General features: G+C 36.2%; 1 protein-coding gene across 4 annotated transcripts in view; it reads left to right on the forward strand.

The window, feature by feature from the left end:
* The window catches only part of LOC143163302 (uncharacterized), a 67,510-nt gene that overhangs the window by 39,722 nt on the left and 13,784 nt on the right, over positions 1–14,004 (forward strand). For all 4 annotated transcript variants that reach the window (XR_012995883.1, XR_012995882.1, XM_076344402.1 and 1 more), the window contains exon 3: positions 12,145–12,213. Coding sequence is in view for 2 of the 4 variants with exons in the window: in XM_076344402.1 (XP_076200517.1) it covers positions 12,145–12,213 (69 nt within the window). In the remaining 2 variants the exon portion in view is untranslated. The remainder of the gene's footprint in view (positions 1–12,144; positions 12,214–14,004) is intronic.

Here is a 14,004-nt window from a genome sequence, read left to right on the forward strand (position 1 = left end):
AATAAAAAAGATTTAAATTATCAAATAGGTCCAAAGAGTAAGCATACCTAATTGTTACCAAATTCATATAGTAAAAGTTAGGAGACAATTGGATTTTAAATTCCTGTGGACTGATCCTGCTCTCCTGAAATCAGTAGTAAAATTCCCTTTGGCTTCAAAGGGAGCTGAATTTCATGTCAGCTTTTTAAATATGATTTATTAACTCTTCAGTATTTTGCTAAAGAATAAAACTTCACTGTTTCTTTACAATCAAAGTAACAAAAAATTTAGATTAAAATCTAAGCAAACAGGAGTAGCAAATACTGTAAAAAAAGCTTTTATGTGGTTGTTATTAGTCTATCAGCTGATAATTTGATAAAAAGAATTCAGTCTTATTTATCTACTATTTTTCAGTGGTTTGTAGGACTTAGATGTTTTACATTCTCCATTTAACATATATAGGATCCAAAACAAAAAAAGCCCTGCCCTTGCAGAATAAAGGCAGAAATATGTTTTGGCAATTAGAACAATTAGATCTAGCTGCTGAATCTAAAACTTAGTTACTTAAGTATTGACATTTTAATGTTAGCAGTAGAAAATAAAGCAGAGAGATCTTTGGATCAAAAAAGAACTTCTTTTAATAAAATACAGAAATTTGGTTTTTCAGACATTAAAAAAAAATCTTTATTTGTATTTGTGAGTTTAAATCTGTAGTTTAGTAAATACTTTGTTTAAATAGCAGGCAGAGGCAATCTTTGAAGAGGGGTAATTGATACTATTAAAACTTACAATTTGTACAAAGAGAAAATACTTTGATAAAGGCAAACAATAAACAGAAGTCAGTTTGGGGTTCATTACTATCCTATGGATTCCTATAGTTCATGCTAATTCATATGACTTAAAGACTAAAATATTAGAACCATTACTCATCCTTACTGAATATATTTCTATTAAAAAGTTATGTTTTTTCCTCTTTTGCAAAAATTGCTATTGACTTTTCTACAGAGAAGCAAAAAAAAAAAGTCAGTAAATTCGATCATAATTCACAAATGCTCCTTCTCGCAGCAGATTTTTTACTTTGAAATTACTAATAGGAAATTATTTGAACAGTTTTTTAAAGTTAATTTATGTAAGAAGCTTTTTGAAAGTTATAATATTATCTTACTTATAACTGCAGCTGGAATACAGCCCTTTTTCAAATTGAATACTGTACATAATAATTAACAAAACGTGGATGTAGATACAGTTACAATTATTAGGAACATTAATTTGCATTGTTGAATCTTAGTGGGGGGTTTGTTCTTTCTTAAGGCTTTTAAGCAGTTAGCAATGAAAATAAATTGAGATTAAAAAAATCTGTTTCAAATCTTCCTTAAAAACTTTAAAAATGTTTCTAAACCTTTAAATGTGGTTTGATACATTTTTGTCTATTATGTATAGGTTATTTATAAATCTTCTTACGATAAAAGATTTCTATTTATAGATAGTTCATATCTCATTAAACTGACTGAGCAGACAGGGTTACATCATACTTGTTTGTAAGTTTAACTGAGACTTATTTAATAGAACAATGAGCTGTATAAATATTCTAAATGAAGTTTTATCCAAATAAAAGCATTTGTAATAATTAATATATGTCAGCAGTCCCATATTGATCATGTGTCTGGAAGCTATCTTTTCAGTTTCTACTTAATATTCTTGGAGGTTTTTTCCTTTTATGGCTTCCAGAATAATAAAAATGATATCCTTGTTGTTTTTGAAATTTATAATAAAGAATAAATATTGATTTTGTTTTGACATCGAAAGAAATTACTGACAGAAGGAGATATACAGCAATTTTGCACAAGTAACTTTATGCAATTGAAGGTTTAAAGTCCTTGAAGTAAGGGAAGGAGTTTAAAAGAACAAAAGCAAACAACCCCCACCACCACATATTTGAATAAAAATGTTTTTAAATGTCTGCTGCAATTTTTTTAAGAGGAGAAAACAGCCATCTCGCTTTGGTAATGTATTCAAATTCAAAGAATGCCATTAAAACCCATGATGAGAGTTGTACCACAGAACTTAGCTTTTCAAAAGACTGGTCAGCTCCTTAAATTTAATTGAAACTACATTAAAAAAATGATGTTTTCATGTACTAAGTAAACCTAAATGTTTACCTTGGGAAAGAATAACAGCATATATCTGATTGATGGAGACATGAACACCACAAAAGTGATTTTTTTCAAGGAAAAGAATTATTTCCACATAACTTTTAAATCAATGGGCATCTGTTTATGGCCATATTAGTGCTATAATCAGTACAATAAGCTAGACTTTACAAACTAAGTGGAAGGTAGGTTCAGTATGATCTGAAATGGGAGCGAGCTCAGAGTCAGCTCAATGTAGTGGCAGCACATAAATATAAATGTCAGGAACAAAGTCCAACTTCTTTGACTACAATTTCCACTGAAATACTACTTTAAATTTGAGTGGGCTAACTGTATGTGCTTCAATGAAATCATGTGCTTTTAAAAGATGTATTAATAAGCTTAAATATGATTAAGTTACTAAATATTTCATTAATTAGAAAGTGAGCTCTGTAAGCTATAGTCTAAGCCCAATATGGAAAACAGAATTGATGTATTAGTAATATGCTTCATTCTTTATTTATTAATGAACAGTTTTAGAGGTGAATAGTAAATTCTCCAGAATAAATTCACAAATTCATACCTCTATTACTTTTTTTGAAAATGTTTTGCTCTTCTGTCACACAAATTATGTATTCTTTTTGCTCTCTAGAAATAATGCCCAAGTTGCTGAAAGGGTCAAACATATTACCAGCTTTGTTTTAAGTCCCAAAAAAAGTTTTCCAAGATTTTTATATTTCACATTAAAATAAGGCAGATGTGGAAGGTGATTCAATGTAATCCATTAATTTAAAAATTCCCAATGATGAAGATTCAGCTATAAATTATTATTACAGTAAACCATTATTACATAATTTGATATGAATTTCTTCTGCAGGACACCATAAATATAAGACAAAGTCCTACAGTCAAAACTCCTACTGATGATAGTATAAGATTAGGCAAGGCAGATACTGCAGGATTTGGAATGCAGTATCCTCATTTGTGGCTGTAATCTTATAACCAGAGGAATATCTATATTAGAGGTTCAAATTTTAATACTTTTTTCTACTACAGTTATCTAGATTTCTATTCTATTTACTAATACTAGTACTTTTGCCACAGTTTTCATTGTTAACGTATTTCAAACAAGAAGACCCAATTGCTTGGTCTCTGGTCTCTCAAAATCCATCCTGTCAGGATGACCATTAATTAATATAGCTTTAATTAACTTTAAGTTTTCCCTTTCCCTTTTTATCCCTGGTTGATTTGGGAGAGGGGAAAAATGGGACTCAGGTTAGTATAATTTCCCAACTCACATCAAATCCTGTGTTTCTATAAGACAAATTCATGGGGTAATAATGACATGCTGCTACTAGTATGCATTTTAAACCCAAAAATATACCATTAATTAAATTTATTTCACTGAAAAAAAATCCAGTTAATTGGCCCCAGTGTTTACCAGAGGTTGCAAATTGTGGTTTTAGTTATTAACTCTTAGTTTTAATGGTCATTATACTTACAGTATAGAATGCTATTTAAGCAACCAGGCCTCATGCTTTTAAGATTTAAAGCAACCATTCAAATCATCTTCACCACTGTTCTGTTATAATAATGCAGCAAATCTGTATTTCATGACATAGGGATATAAGATGAGATGGCACTGTGTGCACAAGGGCATCTAATGGGAACCGAAAGGAAAGCAGTCAGAATACAAGGATATCTGGATTTAAGTGGGTTAACGCCAAACTTCTTTGTAACTTGCTGAACTGAAGATACAAAATTTCAATTAGTATAAAATCATAGGTGTGAAGACGTGAAATTATATAGACTGTCTGATCTATATAAATCCAGCCAAAAGCTTATCAGTGATCACTGGGCTCATGTGATAGCAGTGACTAGTTGTACTGCAGTCTGACTCCACATTGAAACGGAGTTTGGAGTAGAGGTGTGGATGAGTTGGAGGTACAGGCTAAGCTTCGTAACCGGGAGACGGTTACCCTCAGAGCTGACCAGCTCTGGGATGGGGACCGTTCCAGGTCTGTGGTACCCGACTGCATTTGCTCAGTCCTCCAGAAATTTTGAGTCAGGCCTGTTTTTGTAAAAAATATTTGGCTACATTCTAGTGCACAGTGCAGTTGGTTTTAATCAGGTTGTATTTATCAGAATATTTCTGTGTATGGTATTCTATATTTATGGGTTGGACTTTGTGATTATTCTATCTGTTTGCTTAAATGGAACTGAAGCTTTAGGAATAGAGAGCTACAGTTTTATTTCCAAAGAAAAAATATTGTTATGTAGAATGGACTCCATATAAAAGAGATGATATGTCACCTAGCTGCTGGTGCACTTATTCCTTACCCATATGAGATGGAAAGTAACATGAAGCTAGAAGGTAGTAATGGCTGTCTTAAACTAACAACTGGTAAAAAGCAGGTGGATGCTGATAGATTCACTTGCCACCGGTGGGGGCTCCACATGTGCCTCATTTTCCAAATTTAATTAAAATTAAGAATTTTTCCTGTATATGAAGGTAATTCTCTGGAATTTCAGAGTTCACTAGTTGCACACCGATGTGCAACAATAGTGCAATATGGGTCGTATTTATCAACTGCATGGTATGTAAGTGATATATAAGCTCTGAAAGTTCAAAAGGGGAAAAAAATCTTAGCAAGGTTGTGTCAATTAAGAGTGTTCTCCCCATGTTTAGTTTATTTGAGAAGAGTAACAGTGAAGCTTGAATTAATCTGCTTGAACCTTCTCTTTTGTGTGACTTTATACTCTGGCAGCTAGCTGGGTCCCTTTACAAAACACAGTAAGACCAGCTTCAATACCGTTATTGTGAGAGACACAAAACCTGAGCAGAAATATCTTACCTTAACCTATATGAAGTGGCCACTTCATACTGCTTTGATCAGGAGTAAGTACTTGGGCCCACAACCACTGTTTACGGATAGGTCTGTAATTAATTGACAATGTGTGGATAAATATCAGGCCCAAATTTTCTTTTTCTGTGCCCTTTCCTGATTCCTGATTATTTTAACTATGTTTGGGCAGCTGGAGAAGACTAGGTTGCTATTAGCCATGACTGAAGTTCATACAGTATTTAGACAAATAATGTAAACCTTTTTATGAAATGTTCAACCATTAATATTGGGGGCTACAAAATCATATAGGACAGTAAGAAATGTCCATGGGAAAGACTGACGGGGCCTCATTTTTCATAAAAATCTATAGGATCGTTGGTGTAATTTTTATAAAGCACTTTTTTTTTTTTTTTTTTTTGGTGGGAAAAGATCAAAGTCACACCCAGAATATTTCTGAAACCAGAACGCTTCATTTTCTTTTTATGGAAGTCTATTGGATTTTGTTTCATTCCGTTTAAATTGTTATGTCATGCTCAGCACTGCCCTATTGGAAAGCCCCTCACTTGTTCAGTGCTAATAAATGTGATTTGCTATTTGGGAATGGCTAGACTTGGCGTCCAGGAAAGGGATGCCTGTACTATATGTCCAAGTTTAGTTGGACACAGCTTGGTTTACAACCCATGAGTATGCGTTCTTGAGGACTAGATAGAGTATGTTTTTGGATGGTCCTCCTGAGGATAAAAATGGATGTTCTGGTCATCCTCTGTTAGTAGGTGGTTTCTGACCTTCATTATGATACAAAGCAAAAATTTCTAGCCAACTTTTTTTGACGAGAGGGTGTTATTTATTATGCTAGCTTGTTAAGAGAGCAGGAGAAATAAGGGGTATTTTATCTTTTGCAAGCATTTTAATTTAATATGGTGAGTTGAATGTATGCCATTTGCCTAGGTGCCCTGGAATGTCAAATAAAATGTAGAAGTAAGTAAAATATTATTGTCAGATTTGCTGTAGGAGAACTGGCATACCGTCTTCCCCAAGCTACAGTTGGGGAAGAACCTTGGGAGTGTACAAATCTGGTCTAAGCACAAGGAAATAGAAGGGCTGTTTGGCAATAAGTTGTTTTCATAGCTGAAGCCCTTCAAAAAGGCAGAGGGAAATAGAGCAAGCTCATCAGCTGTCTCCTTACAAGCCAAAATAAATGACAGGTACCAAGGTCACGATACATTTTGAGACAATCAGAGTCCACAGGATTTTTAGACGTGCTGAGCACTTCCTCCAACTGAGACGAGTGGTGTGTAGTTCCTTCCCATTCTTCCACTAATAACTCATTCAGAAGGACTAATGCTTTTGGACTATGAGGATCACGCCCTGCTTTTTAATTGTAGAAGGATACTGAATATATGGCAAAAAGGTAGTCACTAAATGAAGCGCTGTTAATTGATCTAGTCCGATAATCTTCTATCAGCCAGCCCATCACTAGGAAGAGTTTTGTGTTTCTTTTTTTTAATCTCATAGGGATCAAGTGCTCGGTACCTGTGGTGCGGTTCCTTTTCCCGTTATCAGGCAGTATATGTACTTCCTTTTTTGCCATCTGCTGTATGCAGTGTCATTATGTCCATTAGTGCAGTATTTATCAAACTTTCTGAATCTGTGGCCTCCTTTTGATTCACCTCTCTCCCTGTTATTGTCTTGAATTCTTCCCTTTTTCGATGACAGAGACTAAGACTCTGTAATCGCTGCCTGAGAACTTACTCACTTTTCCAGGGAGACTGGACTTGCTGCCAGCAAGCCAAGGTAGTTAGTGGCCTAGTGGCTACCCTAGATACTTGCAGGAACTTCTCAGTCCCCTGCTGTCAAAAACTGAGCTGCTGCTGACGAACTTTGTTTTTTCCAACACTGTGAATATCGTTATGTCCTTTTGCAACCCATAGTTTGAGAAACGCTTCTTTAGCAGAGGTGAAGTTCCTGTCTAGTGACGAATTCCCTAGCAGCACAATTTTAGAAAGTGACAGAAACCAGGTTTGTTGAACCTGGATGCAGCGAAGGTCTGTTGATAGTGGCAGAGGACCTACATAATTCCATGACAGTGCAAAGTCCATACGATCACCTGAGTTACAGCCATCTTTCTCTCATGTTCCTCTTCAAATAAAATTATTCTTGGTAAGGGATATGGGCGATAGAAAGAGGTTTTGATATTGGTATGTTGCTTTAAACTTAAGGAAAAAATGAAAGTATTTTTTTCCCTGTTGTGTATATATTGTTTTAGATCTCTTGATCAGCTGGTCTTTAGTTAGAAGTTGGAATAAATTGTACTGGAAATCTAAGAGGTTGCATTACATTGGTTGCTTAAAATAGGTCCAGATGACATTTGTAATACTTGTGTTGTAATATTCACTGTATCTCTGTCAACCCCCTTTGCAAACGGTAAGATGCTGTTGGCTCACAGGCACAAGTAGGGGTCCTCAACGCGGTTGGGATGCTCTCCACGGATACCCATCCCCAACAGCTAGCCTGGCTATTGCTGTGCTTATCTTGGTCTCTCCTGCGTGAATGCCCCACTGAGTTAGGATCAGGGTACCGCATAAGAGATCAGGAAAAGTCTGGTGTATTTGAGATTGAACTAGAGTGAAAAAGAGGTGAAAAGTCAGCGATCCTGGGCTGTGCTCTCTACACCTGTCACAGACACTGTTTGACCTGTTCACATCTCTGTTCCTCAGTTTAACCTACCTGTCATGACAGTTACTCTCCGCTACAATTATTATTAATAACGTGACTATTACATAGCACCAGCGGTTATGCCTGGTGCCTTCCAAAACAAATACATTAACAAGTATTTGTTAATAGTTGCTCTGCTCCTTGTTTCCGGATGGGAAAAGGAGAGAGGAGCAGGCTGCCCCTGTGATAACCTCTTGTACTGCAGCAGGACCTGTCAGGAGAGGGCTGCAGACCATTAGGAACCCCAAGGAGAGACTGCAGAGCCCTTCAAGACTGCTGGCGTGGCTAGGCAGGGCACCTCATGGGGAGTTCCCTTCTTTGCACTTCAGGAATTAGTATAACATTAAGTATCTTTGAAAGAACACCAACCCTCTTTCCTTCGTCTTTCCCATCTGTCTTCTGCCCCTCTGCCACACTCATAGTATTTCAAAGGGTTCGTTGATAATACTTGCTGTGAGGCCTTAATATCCTTAATATTGGAAGACAAAAGATAAATAGCAATCACACAGCTAAAATTACCTGGTTAGTTTAAGTAACACAAAAATGTATGGTAACTATTTATATAAAAGCCAGGTAAAATGCAGGGCAGAATGCTCCAGAAGGAAATCATTTCTACGAGTGCACCAAGAGCAGCATTTAAGAGCAAGGCTAAGTTATGAAACATGTCCTTTAAAGGAACCATTTTGAAACGGGCCATTGTATTTCCCTGTAATTATTTCTCTCATTGGTAATGATCCACCAATATTAATTGATGGATATTTACTGATTTCACGAGTGTCTGCTTAAGTTAAGCTTCATCATATCTTAAAGAAATTGGTACAATTCAGGGTCTTTGCCCTAAAAGCTAACGCAGTGAAAGTTAGCGGTAGCAAAGTCTTTCTCCCAGGACACTTTATCACTGGGGGAGATGCAGCCCTGGGTGAAAGCCTGATGCAAAATCTGTGTAGTAGCTAACTCCCACCAAAGCACTGTATCAACAGCCATTGCAAATCAGAAAATTAGGGACAAACAAGTCTTAGACATTGCAGTTAGAAAAGAGTGAATTTCGGCACTTATGAGGAATGTGGCTACACTGGGACACAGAGGTAGTGTGTTGAGTGTGTGAAAGTCAGTGTTGTGATAATGCTTTCCGGTAAACAGAGTTTTCTGTGACCCGGGTGATTATAGTGGTCTGTCTTTGTATGGCACTGAAGCACTTTAAGGTGCGGTTGACCTAGGCGAGTGAATAACCCCACTGAACACAGGGGCTGTATTTGTATGTTTGAAATTAAGTGTATGTGTAAGTCTCATGTTGAATTGGCCTTGGAAACACAAAAGATGTCTTCTGGGAAAAGGAGAGGAGAGGTGGAGGTAGAGAAGGAAGGCGGAGAGAAATCCTTTGAGAGCGCGGTTATTCCTCTTCTGTGTAGTGGCATCCAGGAAAAGAGAAAACGGGAACATGTGCTACATAGTGCTGTGGAAGCTGCTCGTGTCTAGCTGCGTGACGTGATAATATAAGTCAAATATATATTACCACAGTCTACTTGGATAGAAAAGTGTGTGTCTGTGAAGCGGATGGGTACATGATCACAATGCAATTCCCCGTTTTTATTCATGTTTCATATGGTGAAATAAAACAGTAGGGTAAATAAAACTGAGATACAAGTATTCTCACAGGAGTTGCATACGTAAGCTTTTAAGATTTGACTTTTGGCATGTAAACAGGACAATAATTTCTGTAAGCAGCTAGTGACAGTTTCTCTGTGTGCTTGTGGGACACAGAATTTCTAGGAAAGAAGTTGAAAAAGTGAATGTTGCGCCGCTCCTATAAACCCTGAAGTGTTTCCATTAAGTCTCAATGTCTCAGAAACCCTTAGGTCTACAAAGACAGAAACTGCAGTGCTTTGGTAGCTAGAGGAAGATTTCACTGTATGTATATGTGCCTGCCTACACATACGTGTGAGTTCACGTCTGTGTTTTGGAGTCTCTGCCGTAGAGAGGGGACGGTAATATAGAAGGGAAGATACAGGTTTTGAAAATATAAATGGAAGCCATTTTTTTTTCCTGCTGTTGATAGTTCTAGTTTCTGAAAGCATTGTGGTTTATCCTGAAAAAAATGAGGGTTACGCAAGTATATGCTTGGAAACTTTGATTAAACAAGGTCCTGGTGCAAGACAGTAATGGTTCTGTATCGGTTGGAGCATTTCATATAGCTTGCGCTGGGCACAAGGAGGAGAAATAGTTATTCGCAATGGTAGCAGGGAGATACAGTGTTTCACTCCCCATGCCAACCAAAGTGGATAGATGCCCTCTAATTTCCTACGGCCTGTGTCAAGAAGGGTATTTATCGCTAATTTAAAAGGATACAGAAAGGTAAATGCAGGGGCTGTTTTTTTCCCTTGAGTTTGCATAGGAAAATAATTGAAGGCAAACATTGTATGTTATCAGGCATATATTGGTCTGCATATGGCATTCTTTTGTTGCAGATTACAGACCCAGAGGCCTGATCCTGCTGTCAGTGAAGTTAATGACACATTTCCTATTGATTTCAGGGAAAGAAGGAGCAGACCACAACCTAACATCAGACAGGTGAAAACTGCTCCTTTAGAAGGATGCTGCCCATTACATTTAGGCCCCCAAATTATTTTTTCTTAGTGTCCTGGGAAAGAGATGGACATGAATTGTTCATATTGTAAGTGTAATGAGGATTGTTTAAAAATGTAAATGTCTTCTTTAGCATTGCTGAACCGAAAATGTAAAAGATTCTGCCAGTGCATGAAAGTGAAACTGGCTGAGAACAAAAGTGAAACCAACAGGCGACTTTCACTCCCCAGGCCGAGTGAAATGCAGAAAAGTAAATCCTAAACAGGTGATGCTGAACAGTAAATTTGAATTTTAAAATTTTCTTTACTTTTTTTAGTGTAGAAAAGTGTTGCTTGTGATCTAGATAAAGATTTCCCCAAAGATAGGTGTTTTCTCTTGATGGTATCTCTTTAAAAAGTCAGAATCAGTTAAAAATGTCTATTTTTTTCTTCACTATGTTAAGGGGCATTTCTACATGTTACCCCTTTTTCCTTTTTCATGCTTTGCATCACAGGCTTGCAAGTCAGTTACACTTAGTATGCTGACAGGAGCTTGTACTAGAGCAGGACAGGGCTCACCTTGCTTTGCAAAAGTATGGGTGACTGTAATCAGCAAGTTCCTAGAGAAGGAAAAAAAAAGTATCTTTAAAAATATATGAAAATTACAGTAGAATGTGTTTAATCTATAAAACACTAAAAAATGAGAGACAGTGTAGCAAATGGGAAAGAAAAACATTCAGTTCTTCCTGCCCGGTCTAATAGGATCCGCAGGAGACAAATGTACAGAAAAGTGAGCAAAGACCAAACAAAGCAACAGCAGAGGGTAAAAAAAACCCATAGGGTGCCATGGAGAAAAAGAGAGAATGGAGGAAAGAAATGGTTTAGATAAGTTAACATTGTGCAAAATGCTTCCTTGGTTCACATTTGTCAATGTCTAGGATATTGGGTGGAAAAATACATGTGCGGCAACAGTCCGCTAGGATCTAAGCAGTATGAGGAGGGTAAAATAGGTGGAAGGAGAAGGGTAAAAGATGGAAGAAAAAATTTCAACACAGGCAGGTCCTTTTTTTTTTTTTTTTTTTAAAAAAAAGGCAGTTTAGTCATAAATACTACACCCTACAGTGCTGAGGCTTTCTGACCATGACTTACATTGATAATGCTTATTAAATGATAAACTGAAACAAGGGTTTTTTTGGAAATGTAGCACACCGTGAATTTGTACTCATTATCTTAACCTTTTTTTCCTCTCACATTTGTTTGAAAAAGTGTAGAAGGAAAAGGGGCATAAAAATGGTGTATAGACAGTGATTTTAGCTGGTATCTTCCTTGCAGGTGAAGGGAGGAGATAGAAGTCTCAAAACTACAGGCCTGTGTAAATTCTGCAGTGTCACAAATAAGTACACAATAACACAAATCACAGAAAAACGGGTAAAGCAAACACCATATTTATCTGAGAAGGTATTCAGCTTTTAAAACAGGGGAGGGAAAAGTTGCTGTGGGAAGGAATATCTCAGGACTCTGTCCCTCACGTAAATGGCTTTAAAAAAAAAAAAAAAAAGATTTCAATATATGTAAAGTAAATTATTTTTTTCTTTTTTAATATAAGATCATGCCATTTGCAGATTAAATGTTGCTAATGAGATGGCGCATGCAGCAGTATACAGGCCTCTAAGAACTGAAAACCAGGTCTGGAGAATCTGGTACTTCGATTGACCATGTATGGAGCTAATTTTTGACATGTGTACCTGACTTATCAAAAACAATTTTGAGGGCTCTAATTAGGATGTAATAGGAGTTTTTAAAATGCTTTTCAGACCAGGAGATACAAAGTGTTGTGGGGGCCGGATAATTTGAATGTGCAGAAATGGGTCTAAGCATATAATAACTTTAATCTGTTCTCTCTTTATGTTATAGGGAGCGCGGCACAGCCTCTGTTCTGGACAGAAGGACAGACGTCCAAGGGAAGTGAGCATCACTTCTCAGGTAACGTGCTGTTACTGATGGCTTTCGACATAGCGAGAAAATAACTTTTTGGATTAAATAATACCTGACCTTTTGGCCTTTTTGGTTTTGGAGTTTACTGACATTTCAGACAAACCCAAATATTTCTGTTTTGTCTTGAGAGAGGTGAGGAGGCAAAGTGTTGTGAGGGAGGGAAGTTAATGCCAAGTCCTTCTGAAGTCCGGTCGGTTGCAGGAGAACAGCAGTGCTGACAGTGGTATACTGGATTTTCCCATTAAAAGATGCAAATGATAGGATGTTACAGAAAGATAGATGTATTTGTGAGCTGTGGTGTGCGTTTCAGTTCACCTTGTATTAGAATAGCAAATAAACTGGAAGTGGATGCTGTAATTTATGGTTGGTCAAAGACAGGGCTGAAAAAATTAGTTCTTTCTAATTGTATGTGGCTTTATTGTATTGGCAAATATATTTGATGTGGTAGCAATTAAAAATAGTCTGTTTTGATTAAGTTGAAGGAACGATACTTGTTTTTGAAGCATGCTGGTTAATTAAGCAAGAGTCAGTAAATGGCATAAAGCTGTAGATAGGATGCTTTTTGAGAAAATGCAATTCCTTGAGGTCAAATTAGTCAATAAGTAAAATTTTCTGATCAGGAAAGAGGCTATATTTCTGAGATATTTTATACTTTGCGTAAGCTTATTATACACCAATAGAGAGAGGAGCTGTGTTAAAGTGTTGGACTTGCTGTTGTATTACGGTGCGTCACTTGTTCTTTCTGGTTTGAATTGTTGATTCAATTCTGATAATTTAGACAATAGAGAAATGTAAATTCCATTTACCAAATGGGATGTTTGTAGCATTTAAAAGAGAGAGAGATTAAAAATGGTTAGAAGTCTCTAAAATCTATAATGTTGTTCTGTAGCCTTTTAAAAGGCAAAAATCCAAATAATAATATTTCCACTGGCAAAATAATATACAATATCTAAAACCAATATAAACTGCTGTTAGAAGAGCTTTGAATCAACAATACGTGAAGATAGGTAGCTAGGATTTTGCAGTATTTTTCTTCCCCTAGTCTCCCTCCTTTTTGGCAAGGAAAATTGAAAGATTTCTTTTAAATATAAAAGGAATAAACAAATAAAATTGGAATTAAATGTTATGTTTGATATTTGGTGAAATTTGTTTTCTTAGAAGTATTTTGGTTTTTACATGTAAGTGCTGTGAAATAGTTCAGATCTCAAAGTTTGTGGGGAGAAAATATTTCAGCATCTTTGTTCATACCTGAGGAATCCATTTTAGAAGTCCATTTTCCCTGTTTGCAAAATACATTTTTATTAGATCTATGTATTTGGGTTAAGACTTACTTAAAATTACTTAATTAGGTTATACTGAAATTCTAAGTGACTTAAAAAGAAGGATTATGATAATATGACAAAACATAACACTATTTTCATTGAAATCCTTAAATAAAGCCCTTTTAACATGCCAATTTTAAAAATCTACAAATTTGGGGTGTTAAAATAGTACAACATATAAAAAGGCCGAACTCATTATGGAATGTATAATCCTGTACCAGTGAGCAGGGATTTTCTAGGTACGTCTGGAACATGGGAGGAGGTCATTTACACCTTCAGTTTGTTTTTGAGCATTTCTCTTGTGGTATTGTCTTTTTTAAGACTTTATTATATATATGTGAAATACTTCTAAAATGTTTGTGGTTGATTTGTAAAGAGAAAATTCAGAGAAAGAGGTAACAGTGTAGGTGCGCTAAGCTAGATGGCAATTGATTGTGTTTTCCCAGGAAATTTTGAA

The sequence above is a fragment of the Aptenodytes patagonicus genome, chromosome 7 (assembly GCF_965638725.1).
Source record: "Aptenodytes patagonicus chromosome 7, bAptPat1.pri.cur, whole genome shotgun sequence".
Lineage (NCBI taxonomy): Eukaryota > Metazoa > Chordata > Aves > Sphenisciformes > Spheniscidae > Aptenodytes > Aptenodytes patagonicus.